Source organism: Excalfactoria chinensis, chromosome 5 (genome assembly GCF_039878825.1).
Source record: "Excalfactoria chinensis isolate bCotChi1 chromosome 5, bCotChi1.hap2, whole genome shotgun sequence".
Taxonomy (NCBI): Eukaryota; Metazoa; Chordata; class Aves; order Galliformes; family Phasianidae; genus Excalfactoria; species Excalfactoria chinensis.
Window position 1 is genome coordinate 15,668,396 of NC_092829.1, and position 23,533 is coordinate 15,691,928.

General features: G+C 44.2%; 1 protein-coding gene across 7 annotated transcripts in view; it reads left to right on the forward strand.

Annotated features, from left to right (window-relative positions):
• FOXN3 (forkhead box N3) overlaps positions 1-23,533 on the forward strand; it is a 210,225-nt gene that overhangs the window by 125,021 nt on the left and 61,671 nt on the right. For all 7 annotated transcript variants that reach the window (XM_072338318.1, XM_072338317.1, XM_072338320.1 and 4 more), the window contains one exon: positions 14,186-14,250. In XM_072338318.1, coding sequence (XP_072194419.1) covers positions 14,186-14,250 — 65 coding nt within the window. The remainder of the gene's footprint in view (positions 1-14,185; positions 14,251-23,533) is intronic.

Below are 23,533 nucleotides of genomic sequence, written 5' to 3' on the forward strand. Positions count from 1 at the left end.
GCAGTGTCAGTAGGGCTATTCCTAATCTAATTATTCTGTAACTTAATTCTTTACTAATCCTGGGCCGGCATGGGAGTTGGAACCGCACCGAAATGGGCAAGCGTATCCCAGGAGTCTGCAGGGCTGGGGAGAAGGGGCTGCAGGCATGGGCTGGTGCTGGCTGCTTGCTCACCTCCAGCAGGACAGAGAAGGACAGGCATTTTGGTGAAACAAGTTATTAGAATCCCTCTGTGAAAGCAGTAGCTCAGCTTTCATGGGATATCTCCCTGGCTCTGCCGTGTTGCTGTTGTGAATGAACTTAGACGCTCGGGGGAAAGTTTCACCACTGTGAGGAGGAAACAAACACACAGGCTCTGGCCTGTCTTGGTCACTGACCAGTTGCAATTAATGAACTTATTAGCTGAATTAATCTCTTAAATAATTTGAAATCTGTCTGGTGGAGTGCTGGGAAGCAGACTCAATAAAATCTCAGAAAATGGGCTGTGGGAAGTTTTCTGTTGGCAGATAACAGTATTGTATGACCTGAGGAGAGCGTTCTGCTTCCAGTTTCTGACACAGAAGCAAACAGGAGTGAGCAACAGATCCTGTACTCAGGGGCTGCAGATGGCATTTTCCAGAGATTGGAAATTCAAATGCTCCCATTCCAGCTGATACGGAACACCGTTGCCTCAGCAAGGTGCTGTGCCAGGGGTTGCTTTTTGGTTGGATATTTTAATGTTCATAGGGCAGGAGTGTACACAAAGCTGAGCCTCCTTACTCCCCAGTCTTATGTCAAAAGTCACTGAGGTGCTCACTGATCTCGAGCTATGGGCAAATGAAGGAACTTCATCACTGTGCTCAAGCCTGCTGTCCATTGGAAACTGATAACCTGGTCTTTTTGTGTGACTGCCGAGTACCCACATTGTTTCCAGAGGACACTTGAAGTAACAGCATGTGTTTTCTTCCCCAGTGACAGCCAGGTGCTGACTGTGTGTGAAGGAGGGCACCAGGGAGGACACCTTTTTGCACAGAAGTCTCTGGGGCTGTCCTATTGCATCACTGGGTTCCCTGCATCCAGTGAGACCTTGTGTTATTGTGCCAGCTGTTGCAGCACTCAACTCCATGCACGTGGTGCATCTTTCAGGAGTGTGTCATAGTATCATCATAGTATCATCATCATAGTATCATAGTATTGTGCGAGTTGGAAGGGACCTTAGAGATCATCGAGTCCAACTCCCGGGATTCGAGCCCTCTGTGTAGCAGAGCGGCACTTCTACCCCCTGCTCCACAGGGGGGGATTCGAACCCGGGCCCCCTGGTGTTGCAAACGGGAATTCTACCGCTGCGCCACCGGAGGCACACCGGAGAGAGAGGTGTCTCTTGTGTCTCTCTCACCGGAGGTGTCTCTTGTGTCTTATCCTTTGCTGAGGCGTTCCTTGTACCATACCTGATTGTAGGTGCCTGAGGGCATGAATTAGTGAATGGGGTTGGGGATGTGGTCTGGAAACTGCATTCCTACTTCAGAGCATTGCTTGAGGTTGTGATGCAGGCAGTCTGGTTTCCTCAGATGGCATTCCTCATTGCCCTTCAGCTTCAAGGCAAGACAGAGCACCACATAATATCTTGGTGTCAAAACTCAACGCTCTGTGATGTAATTCTGCCAGCCTGAAGAACTTCAGAAGCCTTTGGTTTATTTTTCCTGAGTCAAAGCTTAACGCTAGCCTTAGGTTTGCTGGAAATGCATATCCACTGGAGATAGCTTCTTTTGTTTGTTTTTAATGCCCTCGCTGGACTGCAGTTTCCGATTCCAGAAAGTGCGCTGGTAGCACTCGGTGAGAGGAGTCTGTTTCCTTCTAGCACTACCTGCAAACCCATTCATTAGATGGAAAGTTGTAGTCTTACCTAAAGCTCCTCTTTTCTTACCATTTTTCAGGGGCTCATATTCTCACGTATTTCTTAAACAAAGGCTGTCTTATCACCATCCTGACCAAACCATGCTGTTTGCAGCATTGCTGCAGTGCTGGAAGTGCCCATGGCCAGCCCCAGAAAACAGCATGCCCGTGCAGATGGCCAGCCAGCCCTGAACAGCAGTGTGCCCATCCTACAGATCTCCAGCAAGCTCCTGGAGCTTCTCAAGCAGCGCCGGTGTGCTCCTTTGGCTCTGCAGAGCCTCGCAGCACATGCTGTGCTATTTAAAGACGCAATGCTTCCTGCTAATTATGAACAGTTACTTTGCAGGAACAGGCTCATTATAGGGGCACTGAGCTCTGGCCTGCCATCCTTTTCAGCACCTGAACAATATGGGAGGGAGGGAGGAAGACATAGCAAGAGGAACTGGAGTGCTGGCACCAATTAGTGCTGAGATTACTGAAAGAGGATTGTGATTTCAAGGCCAAAAAGAGTAGGGAGTGGGTAAAAGGATTTGAAATGAGATTATGGGACCTAAGAGCGCCTTTCTTTTGTTGGGGAAGTAATTCAACAGTTTTGCTCAAGCCAGTGAGACAATCCCGTTTAGTGGCTGAAGTAGGAGATCTGTGTCCTGTTGCTTTTTAAGGTTCTTTGACTAAGTTGATCTCCCGTTGCATTCGTTAGTTCTTCCTGCGAAATCAAAGTCTTTTCAGTAAACAAACAGAACCAGAGGAAATCTGGCTCATCACAAGGCTTGTTGTTTCTCAGGGAGCTTATTTGTATTCTTTAGAAGGAGAGCCAAAGAAGGGAGGCCGGCTGAACTTATTTCTTTCCTTTTGGGAAATGTTTTTTGCTGGTTACCGTGAGGCAGACACCAGTCCCCTGCCCACCCCCTAGTGCAGTGCTGAGCCCCAGGGCTGCTTGCTGTCCTGCACAGAGCTGCAGCCCAGGCAGCTCCACTGCCTCCTGTCAGCCCCTTTCTCCAGAAGGAAAGCAGGCATGAAGCTGTGCTGTCTTGCTGAAGGCACCCACCATCCACACGAGTTCCTTAGGCTGAAGGCTGGAGCTTGCTTGGAGACAGCAGAAAAAGCATTCTCTTTCCCTTCCCTCTCTGTCTTGAAAGAGAATTAGAAAAAGGAGTATTGCAGAGGAGAATTACAGACGTGGTGGGTTTCATATAACTTTTTTCTGTGTAGTATATTAAGTGACTGCGAGACTGTGTGAAGTGGTGAATCTTCCTACTCTTCTCAAAACAGAAGGCGTTTCTCTTGGGCTGGCTTATACTCAAACAGTGTGCAGAGATCATGTTTTTTTCTGTTGCCAGCATTCTTTTTCAGTGGAGCTTCTCAGAATGAAAGATCCAGGTAGGCAGGCTTGAAAGTGCTGCTTTCAGTTCACTGTGTCCACTAGTCTGGGGAGTGTCTCAGAATGAAGTAGTGAGTGCTGCCTTGCTCCTGGGTCCCCCGTACTGCTGTTTTTCACACCAGCTCTTGCTCGATGTGCTTTCCCTAGCAGATTCTTAAAGCTGACACCTCATATGGCACTGAGGTCAGCAGGCATCATCTTGCCACTTGGGCAAGGCTGGGTTGCATGTGCAGCCGAGTGCTTGCGTAAACCTCCCTTTAATTTGTGGGGAATGTTTTTCTCCGTACATAAACATAAAAACAGGAATTTCTGCATACTGTTTATGGAGGTGAGCTGTTTTCTTAGACTTGTTTGTATACAGGCATTTTAATTCTCATCTAAAGCACTAGTTAAATGCTATATTTTGTTAATTTCAGGCTTTGTTCTGCTATGCTGCTCTCTCATACAACCTAGTGAAGCCTGGTGCTTTCTATCCTCATAGCCTATTCCGGGCACCCTCCAATAAAAGAGTGTGAGGGGTGAGCCCACCACTGAAGTTCCCACACAAAAAGCAAGAATGGGGATTTGGGAAGAAGCACAAGCTCTTGATGGGATTTGTCTAATTGACTTAATAAGGCTTCAGACGTAAAGTGGTTGCTTGCTGAGATGCTAAAGGCTCTATACGTTAGCCATAAACTTTCTGAAATACAGACATAAATAAAATCTAAAAGGTATTCAGGTGAGGAGAGGTTAAGGCAGAGGTTAGCAATGACAAGAGAGTGGCAAGTCCTCTTAGTATGAGTAGGAAAGCAGAAGGGCGAAGGGTCCACTGAGATGACAGCAGTTTCTGCTCACACCCTGCATCGCTTCATGTTTCTCTGTGACATAAAATCAAGGCTCAGGGATTTCCCAGAAGGATCTGATAGCTCAGTGTGTTGTGGCTGAGCTGAGAGCCGCAGCGCTGCTGGCTGCATCTCATGACAGACAGCTGCAGGGTCAGGGCTGCAGGGGAACTGACTTGCTGCTTCCCAGTCCATGCGTGTTTGCTTACAGCTGTTTCTGTGTTGGCTGGAAGATTCAGCAGTATGCTATGTATGACTGAATAGAAGAGATTTGATTATGAATGAAGTCGCTAGCATGAGAATTAGATGGAATGGCGTGTGGCAGAGCAGCTTATTCCATTTTTCCCCCCATGGTTTGTCAGAAGTTCCATTAACGTGTGAAGAAAATATTTTTGCTTAATTGGTTGTAGTGAATGGATGCTCTGTAAATTAATTGCGTCTTTAATGTTTAAAAGGTTATGTCTCATTCATTTATGACTGATTAGGGTCATTTCACTAGAATGAGTGAGCTTGAGGTCATCTGATATCTGAAGAGAAGAGTTTGTTACTTTCTGTGATTTGCTGCTTTAGAGGGCACGAATGCTATCTGGAGGTGTCAGGGTGTCAGTGTCACTTTCTAAACACCAGTGAACCATAATTAATTGTTTCCTGTAATCTAACTCATTGATTTTCTATATTTGAGGTGATCTGAGGAACAGCTTTACTCCAGGGATTAATTACAGACAGAGAGTGAGAGTGCAGATACACTCATGAACATATTTTTGCTAGTTAATACTAATGAGGTTTTTTTTTTCGCAACCACATGGCAGATACTGAATCAACTGGAAGGGGAATTGCGCAGTAGCTGACAATAACCTTGGCCATCCTTAACAGCTTCCTTTGGTACCCACAGAGTTGTTGCTCCTCAGTGGTGAAATACCCCCTTTTTGAGGCTGTCCGCAATCAGGTAGACCTTCCAGAACATCTTGGCTCATCAAGGAGAGAGCTTGTGATCTCCTTTTCTGCTGCTAAACCGGCAGAGAGCTGTAGAGCAAGGCGCACAGAGGATCACTAAGTTGTCATGCTGGTATTTGTTTTTTCACTTTCTTGAGTTTTATCAAGAGAGAATAAGTGGCCTAGACTTTCTCTCTAGGCTCTGTGTGTTCCCACAAGATTATCGCCAAACTGCTGTCTGAATATACCACGTGGAAGTAGCAAATTAAGTTCCTTGCAGCTTTGTGCCTTTTTATAAATGGTTGCAACAATTTGTTTTTTCAGCCTTCCCTACATGAAGTTGCAGCCAGTAGTGCAGAGGAGCCAGAATCTCATAGAAACATATCTGAAAGCACAAGCAATTGCCATGCCCACCTACACATTTCCTCTTGCAGCCTTTATTGGGCTAATTCTGCTTTGTCTCCTGCAAATCCCAGAGTGAAGAACAGGCTGTTGAAGCTGTACCTTACTGGGTCACATTCAATTTCTATACAAACACATGAGAAGCAGCAGCCAATGGAGGAAAGCACTGACCAGGTCACCAGATTCCAGTGAGGAAGCTGAGATCTGTTCAAACAGTAATACTATTAGACAGCTTCTGGAAAAATAGTCTCCTTGGTAAAGATGCAACTTCATCTGTCATACCAAGAATTGCTGGCTTAAAAGTAGATATGTGAGCTGTTGCTATAAATTATGGCAAGGCCAGCTTTTCCTTAGTCAGTTTCTTCATTTGTGCAGGTAAAACTATAACTTGAGAAAAATATTACAAAGCTGTTAAGTATAGCGTTAATATTCTCAACAGGCTGAACAGCTGTTCTGAGAGTTAAGAATTAGGGATAAAGATGCACGCTGAATGCTATTTCCCATTACAGGTGGGAGGTTTATTTTTTGCCAAGATGAAAGTGGCTGGAGATAATTTAAAAATGAGTAAAAATGAAGTCCTCTGAGTATTTGTTTACTGTTAGATTTGCAGAATGTGTGAAATTGCAGTATTTCATAGCTCTGCTTTGAAAATCTTCAGCAGAAGATACTGGGGGTTGGATGCTGTGGTTGTTGCTGCTGTGGAAGTAAGTAGAGTGCAGTTGGTTTGGAGAATGGAGCAGGAGCACATGGAGACCTTGGAAGCACAGGTCCTATGCAGGTCCAAGTCAGGGGTCAGCAGGGGCTGGGAGCTGGATGTCCCTGCTCTGACCTGGCCTACTGGCCTCTAGGGGATCTTCAAACTGAATGATCACAGGAATGTGAATGAGTGAAGCCAGATAAATTTTGGTATTCAATTTTTATGCCTTAGCGGTTCCTTTCTGCAACAGTGTATCTAAGGATAACTTGAAGTTTATACATTAAACTCGTGTGCTGATGATAGAAGCACCCACAAACTGCGTATCCATCAACTTCTGAGCACTTCTCACATCATGCAGTATGATCCTTGGGCAGTTATCTTCTAGGGGTAGAAGTCTGTAATCACTGAATGCAGGGCTCTTGTGACCAATACACATGAAGCACAATCAGAAACTGCAGCTGGGGCTCTCCAAACATGTGACTGTTCAACTTCTCTTTATTATTAATATTATCATCACTTTTTCCATGTTTGCCTAACTTTTTGATACGTGCATCGAGCAGTGTGTTGCACAGCCCAGTGCCACACATCACTGCAGCAGAGAAGCGTGCTGTGCTGCAGAGCCTCTGAGCACATTAAGCTTCCCTGGGAAAAATACCCTCAGCATCTGGGAGAGGTTAAGTGTTCCAGGGGAGAGGTTAAACATTCGTTTTGTCCTCTGCTTCTGTAATTCCAGAAGCCAGATTAGTTCTGAATCGTCTGAACCACATTCATTCAAGATTAATGAGAAAGACCAAGTATGGAAAATTTCTGCTGGTAAGCGCCTTGGCTTTGAGAAAGTGATAGAGGGGAGTTCATATTGGCAGCAGCCTGCAGGTCATGCTTGGTTTTGAGTTTTGCTGGTACTTAAATTGATGGAATGAGGAGTCATACCACGGCAAATAAATAAGAATTTCAGCAAGTGGCATGAAACATTTTGTGTGGGGGACTTGAAGGCCTCCTCTTCCTTTTTGCCATCTATTCCTGTTTTGTTGGAGATCAGATTTGCTCTGCTGTGTCCATGTCCATAACTTTGCGTGTATTCAAGGTACATCATTGTGTTTAACAAGAAACATGATCTTGCCAATGGATGACAAGCTGTGCTTAGCAGAGATGTGTCTATTGTTTATCTCAGGTCTGACTGATGGATAGGCCATGGGTGGAAATATAAGTGGGAGCCTGACACAGGAAGAACTGTGAAATCCAGGCAGGTGTGCCAGCAGAGCTGCTGGAATTCTGCAACTGTAATAAATAGAACACCAGAGTAACAGAAGTAAATTGAGCCATCTTAGGCTGTATTAAATTTTGATGGGTTTCAGACTGGGAGAGTGCTTGTATTTGGTGTGCCTAGCTGGTGGCTCAGTTGCTCCAATGCATCAAAGTTCTCCAAAGCCTTGTTTGATTTTTTAGCATTAACTCTGAATGGACACTTCATATCAAATTGCAAGTTAAGGTCTTCTTCCTCTCACTTGTTTTGCGTCAGACAAAGCTTGTAATCAGAACACTGGAGTGCTCCTTTTCTGGTTCTGTAGGATAGAAGAGAGCCAGACTTCACCCCACTGACCAGGTCAGTGTTTGATGCAGCTGCAGTCCAAAGGAGGCCAGGCCCACAGCAGTCCCAATATTGCCAGCTGTTCACACCTGGGCTTCAGGGGACCGGCCTGCTGTGCCTGCATGAGCTGGTGCAGGCGTGCTGTGTAGCACATGGGCAGCTGTGTGTTGCTCTTAGGTTTCCCAGCTGACGAACATCAGGATTTCATCCAGTGATAAATAGCCTAGGAGCCAGGTAATAACAGCTGTGGATTAAGGAGAAAGACAGCCCTACGGTATGTGGAGTGACCTGCAGTGTTTTTCCTTACTTGAAAATGTGGAAAGCAGGGGAAAATAACAGCCAGTCCTCTGGTAGAAATGTGCTGTCTTGTTCCTTCTTTAGCTGCATGTACTTCAAAAGACTTTTTCCTCATCTAATGTCTTGTTACTTAACAGTTCTTTGTTCTTCCCAGAGGTACGCAGGCTGTGTTGGTAAGGATGTATTTCTGCTCTTCCCAAAAGAAGAAAAATAAAACTGGGGAATAAAGAAGTGACTTGCCTGGAGTCACAGCTTGCTTCAGAGGTAGAGGCAGGATGAGAATTTGAGGCCAGTAGTCGGCATCTCCTGATTCCCACTGGAGACAAATCTGTTTTAATTGAAAGTAATGTGGGATGGTTGTTTCCCAATGAATTTCTAAATATATCTGGACTTTTCCCTACTTTAGCATTTAGTCTAGAATTACAGTGTGCTCACAATGAATGTATTGAAATACTTAAGCACAGATTATTAGTGGCAAATTGTATTTGTCTCTCTGTGTCATACTTCAAATAGCCACGTACTTGAAACAACTCTATAAAAATAAGCATTATTTTTGTAATTTCTTTAAAGAGAAGTTCTGCCATTGTTGTGTCCCAAATACACACTCAGCTCTTTGGAAAGACTGAAATTCTTGCTGAAGGATACAGAGTCTCACCAGAGGATGAGAAGGTTTGTATAACACTTCAGCAGTGAGAATGGTCCCTTTAGCCCCACAGCCGAGTCATTGATGGACTCCAAAGAACAAATGGCCATGTTTTTCTTGAGAGCGGGCATCACCCTTTTTGTGCCACATCTAAAAAAGTATGAGATCTTTTTTAATTCCTATTTTTTTTCCCTTATCTACTTGTTGCTTAATTACTTATTTTCAGCGGAGACAGTGGCAGGAGAATGGCTTTGGCTTTTTGAGGAATGCAAAGATCTGGCCAACTTTCCACTTTATCCTTCACAAAGTACCATTCAATTTTACTTTCAGGTGTTTCATTTGTGAATAGCTTTCCTGTGCAACTTTTCTTTTGTCTTTAATAAAAATTTAGATGTAATCCCTCTGGCAGTCCTGACATATAGAAAACTCATTTAGAGTGCGCAAGAGATCAGAATCTTTATTATTCACTCACAAATGTGTTAGGCACCCTGGGGGGACCAGGAGAGGTTCCATCCAGGAGCTGAAAGTCTCGGTGCCTCCTGCTGCAGTGACTGAGAGATACCGAGAGACAACAAAAGCCTGAAGTGCAGAGGGAAGGGAAGCATTACCAGAATATTAGATCAGTCTTCATAAATTAAAAACTAGTATTGTGAATTCATAAATCTTCTTAAGAATAATGTAGTGTCAGTTACGGAAAATCTGAGAGGACAGAGTAATGGATTTGTATTTTTAAGATCTCTGAAGTAGTCAGATTTCATTAAAATCAGGAAATACCTTAATACGTCCCTTCCAGTTATTTTTTATGTATTGTCATTAGCCCGGTTTGGCAGAGTTTTTTTCCCCTTTGATTTGAGAGGAAGCTTGCTTGACTGTTGCCAGGCGATAGCTAATTGTGATATTAACTGCCAGCGAGCTGCTGGCAGGGATTGTGCGGGCTTTTTCCTTGTTAACAAAATGCAGTGTTAGAGGTGCAGCTCCATATAAATGCTTCCCTATAGCTCAAAATTGGTAATGTGAGTGGCAAATACTTCAGTGTAGCTGCAGCACAGCCAGATGCACGGCGCTGAGGCTTCCCTGCAGCACTGGGTGGGTACCAGCTCCTGGATGATGCAGACCTTCATGGACATCCAGACTGGGCAAAGTGCTGAGTGTGACTTGGCAGTAGTGCAGGGAATGAGGAACTGAGGAACACTGGAGGCAGCCTAGCAGCATGAGGGCTTCACCTCTCTGCTTTCCCATTGACCACTGAGAACCCAGGTTGTCTGGCCTGAAGAAGTGCTGCTCACCTTGAAGCACTGAAGGATACTGTATTCCCAGGAAAACATTCTTCCAATGTTTCTGTCTCAGTTAGTTCCTCATCCAAAGCTGACTTCTTGAGAAGTGGTACAAATCAGAGCCTTGTGGCTTGGTTGGAAGTCCATCAGCTCCTTCTGTCTGCAGGCTGAGTCAGCTCACATCTGGAGCAGAACACACATTCCAAGAGCAACGTTCTTTGCTGCCAATGATGCAAGGTTTCATGGACTCCAGACAGACAAGAACACCTATTGCCATTTTGAATGTAAGAATGATTGTGTTTTTTCTTGCTTTTCAGAAGCTTTTGTAAGTGGGTTTCCCAGCCCTCAGGAGGCTCTGCTGGTTGCTTTGATAAGGCAGCTCATTCTTTCTGGGTTTGATGCCCTCCTTGGGCATCTTCAGTTTGCTGGTTGTCAGAAGTGCAGGTGAATCTGCAGTGAGGAATTTAGCTGTGGGATGGGTTGGTGATGAAGGCCCTGCAACGATGACTTCACTCCTGGGAGATTCAGTTCCACTGCTGTGCTGAAAGTGCTGTCAGCGCTGGGCAAGGGGTAGCCATGAGCTGATGTTCTCCTGTGTCTCCTCAGGCGTCACTGTACTGGTCAGGATGGGGAGAGTTGCATTTCTTCCTGCCACAGCTTTTCACAAAGCTTCTGCCTTGGCCTGGGTGTGGAGGTGCTTCAGTCATTCATCATCTTTGCAGGGCATTCGGTGGGCACACTGTTTGGTTACTCCTTCTGTGCTCTCCGTCTGCCTTCTGTTGCACTCTGGGCAGTCTAGGAGCACATGCACCGCTCTCCATTTGCTGCCTCTGTGTTTTCATCATGTTGTGGTATACAGTCCCACAGAAGTGAGTTTGAATTTTTAGTTGTTTGAGGTTTTAAAGTCTATTAATCAGACCTTTCTGACAGAGACCTGTGAGGGATTTTGGCATGGCTGTAAAATGCTGCAGCTGTGAAAGAGAATTCATCCCCTGGCTTTATTTCTTGTTTTAGTGCTTGGCTTTAGGAACTGCTGTCCCCTTGCTCTAATATGAATTCCAGAAGACAAAGGGTGTACATTTCCTTTTTTAAGTCCCTTGAATCTTGCATGCCTTTGAATGATGTCATAAATACGTGCCTGTGTTTGGTAGTGCAAATAAGGGGCTCGTGCATGTGGTGACTTCTGTGTGTGCAGCAGTGGCCAGGCAGCTTCTAGCAAAGCCGTGCCCAAATCCTGGATTGTTTCAGGTTTCAGCATTTTCCGATGGAAAAGCTTTCCCTCACAGCATCCCTGCTGCCCTCCTGGCTGAGGCAGCTTCCCATGCTGGGCCCAGCAGCACTGAGGGCTCCTGCTGGTTGAGTCTCCAGAGGAAGAGCTGCCTCCAGCAGAAATCCAGGCCCACTTGTCACTGTAGGCATTTGCAGCAAATTGATGCCTCTGCAACAAATGCTGCTGCTCTCTGGGGTTTTCCTTTGGTATGTTTCAAGTGACCACGTTTTCTGCAAATCTAACCAATGGTCTTTGACAGGTAGCTGCTGAGGTTTTCATATACCCTCTTATCCACAAACTATGCTAATTAGTGCTCTTTCAAGATATTTGTTTGCAATTTCAGCTCGTTGCTATTGATCCAAGCCCCAGAAAAGTACACTGTGCTTGTCTGCTGCAGGAAGGTTAAGTCAGTCCAAACCCTTGCGGGTCGCAGGTCTTCCTGCAGCAACGCAGTTCAAACCAGTAGCTGCCTTTCTTCACTTAGTGTTGTGGGGATGGATTAGAAATGAAATTTGACTTCAGTCAGTGTGTTTATTTCATCAGGTTGGAGAAAAACTCCGCTGTTAGTAATGCCAACTGCATAAGCATTAATCTTACAGCACGTATTGATTACAAATGGCACTTCATAAAGCAGGTTTCATATTTTTATGTTATAGCAGAAGCAGTCATGATTCTCCAGTCTCTTATAGACTCAACTGAGGGAACAGTTCATTTGGAAAACTGCCTGAGATGGACCCAGTGTTGTTTTTTTTATCGTAGACGGTCTTTAGAAGAATGAAGTTTTTAAAATGGTTTCTTGATCTGGAACAGGGAGAAGCAGCTTCTGAACACTTAGAAGTGAGAGATAGCTTAACTCTCATTTCTCTACTTGAAATACGTTTTAATAATTAATGCCATCTGAGACTTTATAGGCAAAAGTTTGCGAATGGAAAGATGATTTCTCCAGCATTGATTCGGTGTAGGTGAACTCCAGCAAAGCCTCACAACCACAGGGGCTGGTTGTTTGAAAGGCCCAACCAGTCGCTGCCTACGTTATTTACATGCTTGAATTCTTCAGCTTCCTTCCCTGGGAAGGCACAGTTAATTTTCTCAGCTTGCGGGTTTGTGCTGAATCAGAGTTGTTTTTTTTTTTACAGGAGCCTTGGGCCTTCCAAGTTGGAAAATAAGATAAATCACTATTGCTTTGTTTCTTCAGTGCAGACATTTTGTCTATTCAAATATATGGTCATTCTTCTCCTCTTTAACCCACGCCCAGCCAGAAGCAGGCAGCAGCCTGGGTTTCTGTCGCTGCTCCAGTTCTCAGCTTCACCAGCACCATTAGGATTTGAAGACGCATGGAGGTGCAGCGCTGCAAGTCCTCCTTGCTGAGGCAGCTGCGGGTGAAGTAAGGAGGTGTAGGAGGGGGAGTATGTCGGCTGCAATCAGAGGGCTGTTCCACCACTGCCCACTTGCAGCTTGTTGGCTCCTGCCCCACACATTGCCCTGAACTCACTGTGATAGAAAGCGTGGAGTCTGTTTGCAGGAGCACAAACACCCTCAGCAGCCCTTGACCTTTGTGTGAGCTGAGGAGCTGCACTTGAGGAGCTGGCGCTCACTATAGGAAATGCAAACAATCGGTTATATTAAGCCCTGTGAAGTGAGTGTGTGCATTCAGACAAGTGCACGCCCCAGTGCACTCTAGCTCTTCTGAATGTAGGCCTACTTAACTTCTTTTTGGTCATTTCAGTCTCTCTCTCTGTGTCTCTGAAGTCCCCTTTTTGTTCAGGCTTTTATTACTCCTGTAATTGCCACAGATCCTTTTATGGTCTGTATTTTAACACTTTATTGAAATGAGCCACGCGCTGAAGATTTATATGTGAGCACAAGAGTCTCTGCAGAATGATTGTAAAAATAGCGGGTTTCTTTTCAGCGTACGGCATTTTATCAAAACTTTGCTCATTCCGTGAATGCAACAGACAGCATCTGCTTTCCATCTTGTTGCCTTGTAGTGGCAGACAAAGGACAAAGGTAGCAGCAGAAGCGGCACGTGGGACTTTCCAAAGGGCAAAGGGGATTACCTGCAGAGGCAGAGTTGCCTTACATTGATCTTAATGAGGGATATTTACTCTCTTGCTTTTAATTTCTGCTAGAATTTGGGAGCAGGGCGATTACTGTTTTGTACTGGTCGTGTACTTTAGTGATAGTAACTTCAGTAAAAACTTTGTGCAGTAAAATGCATATAATTATATTCAAGATTAGAGAGCTCATTTGGAAGCCTGTTTCCCAACCGTAGGGGAGGTCCCTGGAAGCCTGTTTCTTCCACCTGCCTCAGCAATGTTCTAACACCTTTCCTATATTTTAGCTATTTCTCACAGAAGTTGCCAGGGGCTTTCCTGGGGCACTGAGCTTGGCAGGAGGAGAATGGGCTGTCAGAGAGATCTGCTTGGTTAGGGAAGGAGCAGCGTGGCCTTTTCTGTCCAGGAAGTTTTGTGTTCAGCTGTGGGTTCTTGCTTTATTTCCATGGGGCCTGGCGTGCCATGAAGGCACATGGCTGGAGCTGCTGGTGGTGCTGGGCTGCATCAGGGCTGGTTGGGGAATGTGCAACACAGAGATGTGGGCTGTGTGGCTCTGGTCGGGGCCTCTGACTGATCTCTGAACCCTGAGTTCTCTGCATTTTACTGGATGGTGTGGGAAAAAGCATATAATTTGCAGTACTGAGGATTCGGAAAAAAATTGAAAAAAAATTGAACTCAGTTTGTTTTTTATTATTACTTATTCCAAATAACCTTTTTCTTTCTTCCTCTAAATGAGAGTGTGGGCGTGTGCTGTGCTGAGTTCTTCTTATGAAGAGAATGCATCTTGAATGGAATTAACCTATTTTTAAAGAGGAATTTTAGTCTCTTGCTTGAAGGCAAAAATGCCATGAAGTTGCATTAGCTGTAAAAACAAAATGGAATTTATATAAATAGAAACGTTTAATTATTTAATGTGAATGAGGTTTTCTTCACACTTATTTCTTATTACCTTTAGCACATCAGGTCCACCCATTTGGCCAGGAAGCACCTTTTTCAAGAGAAATGGAGCTCTTCTGCAAGGTAGGTGATGGATGCTACATCTTGGAGTAACTGTTCTGCTTAACCTATACCTGTACTTGCAAACTGGACAGCTTTTGTAATATTCATTGGGCAACAAGTAACCAACTGTTTTTGTTTCCTTTAATCTGTTTCCTTTACTGCGCATCTGGTGCCTTGAGAATGATGATTCACTACCTAAAGTGAGTGTAGCCTATAAAAGTTGCTGCTTTGTTTCTTTCCTCAGATTATTAATTTGCTTATGGTGTATTATGGCTAAGGGTTTTTTTGTTTTGTTTTTTGTTTTTTTTTTACCTTTGTGGAATAAAGGATGCCCAGAATGAAATGTTCCAGTAACCCTGCGTTTAGCTGTGTGGATGAAGCAGGGCCGTTTTTTGTGAGATGTCCTTTCTTTTACCCCCAAATTGTGCTTTATCTAAAGGTGCCCAAAGATAGGTAGCAGAGCTGTAGCAAATAAACAGTAACAGAGTATCTGTCTCCTGAAAGCTACCATGTGTAAGGGTGCTTACCTTTGCAGAGGAATTTAGAGTATCTTATTTAGGTGGATAATATCATTACTCACTGCAAAGTGTGTTTATATTTCTGCTGCTGAGCACATGGAACTACCATCATTCTTAAGGGAAGTGAGGAACGCTGTTAGCCCAGACTCTGCACATTTGTGTATGGTGCAGAAGTAACTTATGCCATTTAAGAAGGTTTTATGGTCTTTGCAAGCAGCTGTCCATGAAGTGTCTTGATTTTCTGTTTATTCACATGGTGCCAAGGGTTCTATGGTTATTTTTCTGGCAGAAAATGCTGTGTAATATCCTCCAAACATTTAGCAAGTTACCTAAATCGAAGCATTACTCATAACCAGGCCCACAGGTGAATAATTGGCAGGTAGCACTGCTCACCTTCTGCACGCCAAACTAGTCCAGCATTTGTGCTTCACCTAAGAATAATTTTCAACTGATTCCTTGCACACATCTAGGAGTTTGCACCATTCTGTTATCTAATGCTTAGCCTGAGATTTGGTCATATGTATTTTAGATACATGAAGGCATTTGGATTATTTCTGAACAGTATAAATTGTAGAGCTTGACAGCCTTTGAATTTGATTTCAGTAGGGTAGATCTGCCATCTTTGCAGTCTTGGAATTTTGCTATTGATTCCTTTTTTAAAGAAAAAAAAATACTATTGTGAATAGATAGGCTTCATTTGGCTGTTTAGCTGTTTTAAATGTCTACTTGCACATATGCAGTTTTTGTGATTCTAATTCATAAAATGTAAGCTGCTTTGTCAAGTTTGTATGGCTGTGTTTTATTTCTTTGTATGATGCAAGATGTCCAGGAGCTAAGTACAGCTATTTTTGTAGTCCTCACTGCCTCAGTTGTTGCTCAAAACCTTCTGCCAAAAAAAAAAAGCATGCTGTTTGCCACTTCTCTTCTCTTCTCTTCTCTTCTCTTCTCTTCTCTTCTCTTCTCCTCTCTTCTCTTCTCTTCTCTTCTCTTCTCTTCTCTTCTCTTCTCTTCTCTTCTCTTCTCTTCTCTTCTCTTCTCTTCTCTTCTCTTCTCTTTTCCTATGTCTTTTTAAATAAGAGAGAAACAAATAAGAAAAAAATCCTCATATGAAAGAAATAGAGAAAAAGAGTGAGATGACTACTTTTTTAAGCAACTAACCTCAAGACCCATAAGTGAGTTGGCATCCTGAGTTGCTGCTACAAGTGGAAAAGCCAGCCAACTTGAACTCTTATATGCATGACCCAGCAACAAGGCTAGAAGGATGAGAGTGTGAAGATAAAACTTCTGAAAATTCTCTTTTCGTGCTTGGTTTTGATTGTAAAACAACAAAATAACAGTCTTTCTTTCTTTTCTTTTCTTTTCTTTTCTTTTTTTTTTTTTTTTTTTTTCCTTTCTTTCTTTTGTTTTTCCCAACAATGAGCTCTTCCATGCATGGGCTTCAGCAGGTTGCTTGGGAATAGTAAATCCACTTCTTTGCTGCTTCTGTCTTTTCCACAGGACTTATGTAGAGGAATGCTAGCTCTGCAGGGAGGTTGGAGGTGAGGGGGTGCAGAGATTTGTGAAGTCTCATGGCCATCTTCTGTCTCTTCTGCCAGTGCTTATATCCAGCTTAATTCAAGTGAAGGAATGAAATGTTGACTTACATACCAGTTTCAGGTTATGTCACTGCTGTTTGATTGACAAAAGTTTAGGTAACAAATGGGTTTTTTGAAGTATTTTTACTCAATACGTAGTTTACTACCTGTGAAAAGAAAATTCAGCAAGTGTTACTGACAGTAATATGGAAGAATTCTGAAATGTTAGTAAATGTAATATGTGCACTTGTCATACCACATTTCTGCTGAGTTGTTAAAGATAATGCTCTTTTTCTGCAACATAAGTAGTACTTTTTAGCCAAGGAAGACTAGCAGGTGCTCCTGGTTTCCATTTGTTGTATACTTGACTCGTTTGGCAAAGTAAACTCAACCATTGTGAAAGATTGAACATACTTCTCTGAGGATCAGGAGAAACCAGATATCTGTGCACCTCGAAACAGCAATTGAGGAGAAAGAGATGCTAAAATTCATTGTGGCAATTCTGTGTATGTAAAGTCTATGATGTGAGTGGGATTCGTTCTCTGTTCCTTTCTGTCCTGTACTTTGCTGAATAATTTTGAACACGTCTCCCAAAATATATATGCTGTGTTCATTTTGACTGTAATTTTATTAGGTATGAGATAGCTACCTCAGTCTGTTCTATGAGGATCATGCTACTGTGGTTCTGAGCATTAACTTTCATATCAAAACAAACAAATGATAAATCTACTGTTGAGCAAGTTACTGGTGCTATTTAAAATGTTGAGCTCCTATACTAGATGAGAATTGTACCCTTTATTGTTTTGCTCTTTGGTTTTCTCATGAAACCCCGTGCAGTATGTAATACAGGTAGGACACCAGCCATACCAGTTTCTAATACCTCCTCTCAGAACTGGTTTATACATCCAAGGAGCTTGCTGCACTCTAGCCTTCAGGATTCCCAAGACAAAGAAATACAGCATTTGACTCTTATTGCTTTACCTTTTCTACATAGGAGTCTGTAACTCATTGTACATGTTGTGCTGTTTATTTCAAATCTTAGCTTATTTTTCTTTTCACCTTCTTCATCAATAGCTTTTGTTCCCACTGTTTTTTCCTGTTTTCATCTGTCTTCACATATCACTTTTTATTTCATAAAATGCATGGCACGAGGAAGTCTTTAATGTGGATGTGTACTAAACTCTTCAGGAACTTGTGCTGGGTGAGATAGGTGCAGATGTATTCTCATTAATTTGAAGGCCTCAAAACTCATGTATTCTGTTCAGATAAGCTCTGTTTTATTCCTTTGCATGGGTCTTGAGTTTTAAGCTTAGGATATCACCTTGAGGATACATTTGTTCACAAATCAACTGCAATAATAGACCTATTTTGCTGTCAGTATATCTAATGTTCTCCCAGGATAAATTAAAAAGACGTCTTTAACATAATCTTTAATAGCAGTCATACATGAATTTCAGCTGTGGGAGTGCCACCTGTAAAAAGATGTATCTGGTCTATAGAGGGCTTCCCAGACAGGTGCCACCTGCAAGAAGATGAAGATCTGTGGAGGGGTTTTGTTTGTTTCTTGAAGAGAAAACTTCCATTTTGATAAAAAAAAAATCACACTTGGAACTCACTGTTCTTTGTTTCATTTGCTCTCACACTAAAACTAAACACAACGTATTACTGTGTCTTCTTGTATCAAATTGTTTCTGTACTGAGTTTTAGGGAAGTGTCCAGAGATGGTGCCTGTGGATATATTTACAGCTGGCAGGAAAACAGGATGCTGTGCTTTGAAAGCTGAGGTTTTTGACTGCAGTTCCTACTCTGTGGAGAACTGTAGCAGGAGTGTGAGAGCTGCAGAAGCTGCCCCAGGAGATGCAGGAACCCCATGGCTGGTCATCACACTGACAGCACACCAACAACACTCTCTGTGCTTTAAGGCAAGCATATGCTTGCCAGGCTTAATGCGCTTCTTGGGTCTTGGGTTTCTGGCCAAAGCCCACCAGAAGCAGACCTTTGTGGCAGCAGGGTGAGTGATTCTTCATCTCCTAGTAAAAGGAAATGACCTTGGGTCATCTGTGCCCTGTTGCTCATGAGGCTGAGTGCAGAGATGGTTCTCCTCAGTGTGACTGGGTCACCACCTGGGAGCACTGCTTCACAGGATCATAGGGGTTGGAAGGGACCTCAGGAGACCATCAAGTCCAAGCCCCCTGCTAAAGCACGTGCCCTACAATATAGGTCGCATAAGTCCAGATGGGGCCCTGAATATCTCCAGAGAAGAGATCCAGAGAAGCTGCTGCAGTGCTCCATGACCCCTACTATATAGGAGTCCTTTTTTATGTCAGTATGGAACTTCTGTGTTCCACCAGTTCTGGTCAGCTGGGGGCACAGCCGTGATCTCCCCATACAGTCTGCTTATTGTGTGAGCAAATTCTTCCACTTGCTTTGCTGATGACCAGCGCCATTTAAATCTGCTGCCTGTGGATGCAACATCAAACTCATGTTGTTCTAGGGATGTGAAGTGTTTCTTGCAGACCTTGGCTTGCATCTTTGTGCAGGATTGCTGCATTTAGTCAGCTGCCACCCTTTCAGGGAGCTTTCCTTTAGGGAAACCTATTTAATTAGAAAAGGGAAAAACAAAAACCAAAAGATTGGCAAAAATCCTTTCCAATTCACTAAGCATGAGAGAGGAAGAATGATGTTAAAGATGTGTTTTTATGGCCTCTGGTCTCACCTGGCTGGGAAGCCCCAAAAATCAGGGGCTGTCTTCCCCAGAGCTCACACATTACTTTGTTAGCTGTGTAACACCAGCTGCAAGAACAGGTATCCTCATTCATCAGAAGAGAGCAAGCGATGTGTTCTCACACAGGGATGGCTCACCCTCTGCTCCTCTGGGAAAGCATTCTATGATCCGCCTTCATCTCTGACTGATGCTTCCACCAGTGTATGCATAACCAGCCTTGATATAGTTACTCTTGCTCTAGCTGGAGATGGTGGGCACTGCCTGTGGCAAGCTGCTGAAGGAGGGAGATGGAACACACCTGCGAGTATCACCAGGACCAAAAGGACACAGCAGCTGGAATTGTTTGCAGAGCAGACATGGAAACTCTGGGCACTGCAGCTGTAGGCAAGGCATCGACCCTCAGTTGCCTCAATCAAAGATGGCGACATACACGTTTTAATGTACTGATGTTTGATATGGCTATAAGATGAGACTTTCAGGAGATAGCCAAAACATGGAAATACATATGAGAGAGCAAAAAAACTGTATCTCTTATTTAGAAAGTTTATTTGTTCAAAACATACACAGACTGGTTCTGAGAAGACCCGTGTAAGAGTTGGGGAGCCCACTCATTCATGAGCACATCTGCACATTCATGCAGAGATGTTTTCTTCCTTCAGTAAACTTGAGAATCCTTGACACGAGCAAATTCCCATTTAATCCATCGTCCAGTGAGTGAATCATTGTGGGAAATAAGACAGCAGATTTGGGACTTCATGTTTCCAATTATCGGCTATTAATAGAAGCACTTACTGAGGTGGAAGTAAGCCAGTGGGAGGAGGGAGAAGGGTGCAACTGTTCCTGGTTTCCCTTATGAAGGCTAAATTAGCATTGTCTGCTCTTATAAATCAAGGTGTTCAGTCTGCTTTTTGTGCTAGTGGTGACACAGCAGGAAATGTATGACAGAACTAAGACCAGTTTCTCTGGAGAAGTGATTCCAATAGCAGGTACTCAGTCTTTTCTCGAGAGAGGCCTGGAGGGACTTGCTCTCAGTACGTTTAAGATAGAAGCTGTCAGTAGGGCTGTAAGAAGATGCCTGTGTTCTCTCTCTAATACCATGAAAAACTGAGGTGCATAGCTCAGCATCCACCAGCAAAGCCACAGGGACCATGGGCTTCTTTGTAGTGGTGGAAATTCACCTGTTCTTCCTGCTGCATGAGCAGGGCAGGTGTAATCCAAGGCAGTGGGGATAGGTGCAGACTGTCCTGGGGCGCAGGGCTGCAGATGCTGAGGTGGGGAGGGCAGGGGCTGGGGAGAGCTGAAGGACAAGAGAAGTAAGTGTCATGTGCATGTAACTTATTGCGTCTGAAAAGAAAACCAGACTTAGAAGAAAGAAATGCTTTCTTCTGCTACCTAGATGTGCAAAGGAAAAGCAACAAGGCAGGGTAGCATTTCTATTACAAATACTTTAATGTTGGTAGGACATGAATGTAATGATGACCATGAGAAGAGAGGCCCATGGTACTATAAAAGGGAAGCAGGGCAGTCCATTGGTAGATTCAGGTGCTCTGATCTGTAATTCACCTCGGGCAAGATCCGAGTCTCTAGTCTATGCTCCAAGTCTAACTGAACATTCATATTCTAACATGTATTTGAGAGTCTCATATTTCCCAGCAATCTGAGTATTTCTGAGTAGGGTGGTAATAACGGTGCTTCTCAATGCCCAGAGCTGTCAGTCTATAGACAGTGGCTCTTGTATCTTGTTTTGATGCTTTGCTAATGGAAGAACCTTATGCAGCAGGGAATTTAACCATTAGCTTTTGCATTGGCTTTTTCCTCTTGAAGTTCCATTGGGCTCCTTACTTTTACAGATATGTCTGGAGATTGACTGTTAACTCCATAAATGACTGTTTTGTGGAGCTGTGGTGTTTTGAGTGTCCAGCTGAGTTCAGCAGCGTTCTGCCTTCAGAAAGGTCCCAAACTTGATGACTTCACCATGTTTTCTCTTCAAATTTTTCTTCTCTGAGCACCTGTCCCCACACTCCTTTCAACTGTGCTATCTGTGAATGCTCTCCATTTGCTGTTGGCTTGGCTTTGGTCAGCCCATTGAATTAACAGCAAAGCTACTATCTTGTTACAGTAAATCAGTTTTCATTCACAGTGCATAATTATTTAAATCAGCTTCCCCCCTGCCAAGTGAAGGGGACCTGACAGCTTCTTCAGGAGTTCCCTATCAGGAAGATGATTCACATGCTGCCTCTGAGGAGATGGAATATTTGAATAATTTATTTATTATTAGCATTCAGTGTGTTTGCAATGATATTACCAAAGAAGTAAAATGAAGTCAGAGGGGTTGTACAGCACGTCCCAAAGGGAGTAATTTGAACAGCAGAGCTCGCCTTTGTTTGAGAAAGTGGGTAAAACCCTGGCTGGGCTGCTTGGAGTCCTGAGGGTGCTGGCAGGGGCTCGTGTTTGTGTGCGGGTTCGGAAACACTGTGTGCATTCAGTAGATGGTACCAGCCACAGACAGCATTTTGAAGTGAGCCTAGCAGAAACAGTCACTTTGGCATGACATTTTTGTTTGCGTTCTGTGTAGTACAGTTGTAAACAGGGTGCTGTGTATTAAGTGTATAGCATGTACATTGTCTTCTTATTTTTCTGCTGAAGTGTGTAAGACAGTGGCCAGAGCTGTGATTTAGTAAGTGCCCAAAGTGTGGCTGTGTTAATGTGTGTATCGGAGCCATGAGGGGGGAAATGTGGCAGCTGCCTGCTCGTGTTTCCCAGGTGCAGGACTCCTGAGCCACCTTTGGCTTTGAAGTTGAAGGGGAGTAAGGCTGAAGTGCAGCAGACAGGTCTTGTTCATGTTAGCTCACGTTCAAGATAAGTTTAAACCCTACTCTGTTGAAACTCGGTGACTTGCCTTTTAGATCTGCACAGACATTTCTGCTATCTGTGCAGATAAGTTTGTGTATTTTGCAACAGTCCCTCACAGCGACTTTGAAGTTCTTGCTCCTGGGTGACTCGGGGCAGAGTTTACTGCCTTTGTTTACTTTCCGTGACAACTGGAGGGTGTGGGTGCCTGCTGCAGGCCAGTCATGCTGCCATGCATGGGCACAGAGGTACAGCTGCCCTGCCTCCAGTGTGAGCAGCAGCAGTAAAATGGCACTTGGAAGTACATGGTGGGAGGGAGGAGTGACTGCTTCTGCAATCCCTGTGGCCTGGCATGACTGCCCCAGTTAATAGTGTGGAGAAGGAGAGGAAAGGAGAGGCTTCTCAAAGCCTGGATCGGGAGGCAGTAGGGATTGCTCCTTGCACAGGTCAGTGCCAAGCTCATCTGCAGGTAGCTATGCTCCAGGGACACTGCTAAATGACTGAGCTGATCTTAGCAAGCTCCTGCTCAGTGCTCTTCTCCTTGCCAGCCTGTATACCCCAATGTTCCCCGTTTCCCACCAGGACCTGCTCCCTGCTCAGAACTCAAGGCATTTCTGGATGCCTGGGGCACAGTGAGCATCTCCCAGGAACTGCTGGTAATTGAGAAGTGCTGGCCATAGTCCCCGCAGAGAAGTCTGCCAGCAGCTTGTGTTAAACTTGTCTTGTCAGTGGGGCCAGCCCACCTCTAGCTGGGCTGGGCTGGAGCAGGAGGGGTCAGCAGCCCACATCAGGGATGTGGTCTAGTGGTGTCTTTACAGCAGCAGTGCTCTGAGCAGGCCGTGGTTAGAAACGAGCAGTAGCATGCATGCAGTAACACAGGACACGGTACAGTATGTAAAGATTTCCAGAACTGTAAAATCACTGTGATTGTTGCCATCAGGATCTTTGGGCTGATGAGCTGGAGCATATGCTCCGTGCTGAGAGCCTGCTACTGTTTGGCATTCCTTTGCTGTGAAGGTGGCTTGTATTAGAAGTAATCTTGGCTTTCATAACTGTAGATTCTGCTCGAAAGTACAGCCACGAGAGAGGCATACGTCTGTGCCTTACGTGGAGATGACTAAAATAAGAACAGTTTTGCAATTGTGTCACTGAGCAGTTCTGGTGGTGTGTAGTTTGCTATGAACAGGGAAAGCTGTTGTCAAGATGGGCTATTCCTTGACAGCATGTCAGGTTCCTTGAGACGTAGCTACACTGAGAGAATTAAAAGGAGAACTCTGGGAATTTTTAAGAAGCTCTTATGCTAGGACTTCCTTCTGTCAGGGCAGTTAGACAGCCCTCGGCAGACTCCCAGCCGGTAAACTGAAGAACGAAGTTATGGGAGAAGCAGCAACAGTGATCAAATCTGAGAGATGTTTATGTCTTGTGTTTTTTGTCTTTGCGGTGTCTGTGGTTAACATTGGCAATAAGTGTTCCTCTCCAACATGCAAAGAATTTCTGCCTGCTGGACCGAGCTGATCGTGGTAGTGCTGGTTAAAGGTTGGTAGGTTTTTGGTTCCATAAAAGGCATTTCTCAAGCATCAACAAGAAATGGTAAATTAATGGAAATGGCATATTGCTAAGTGAGCCTAATGCTACTT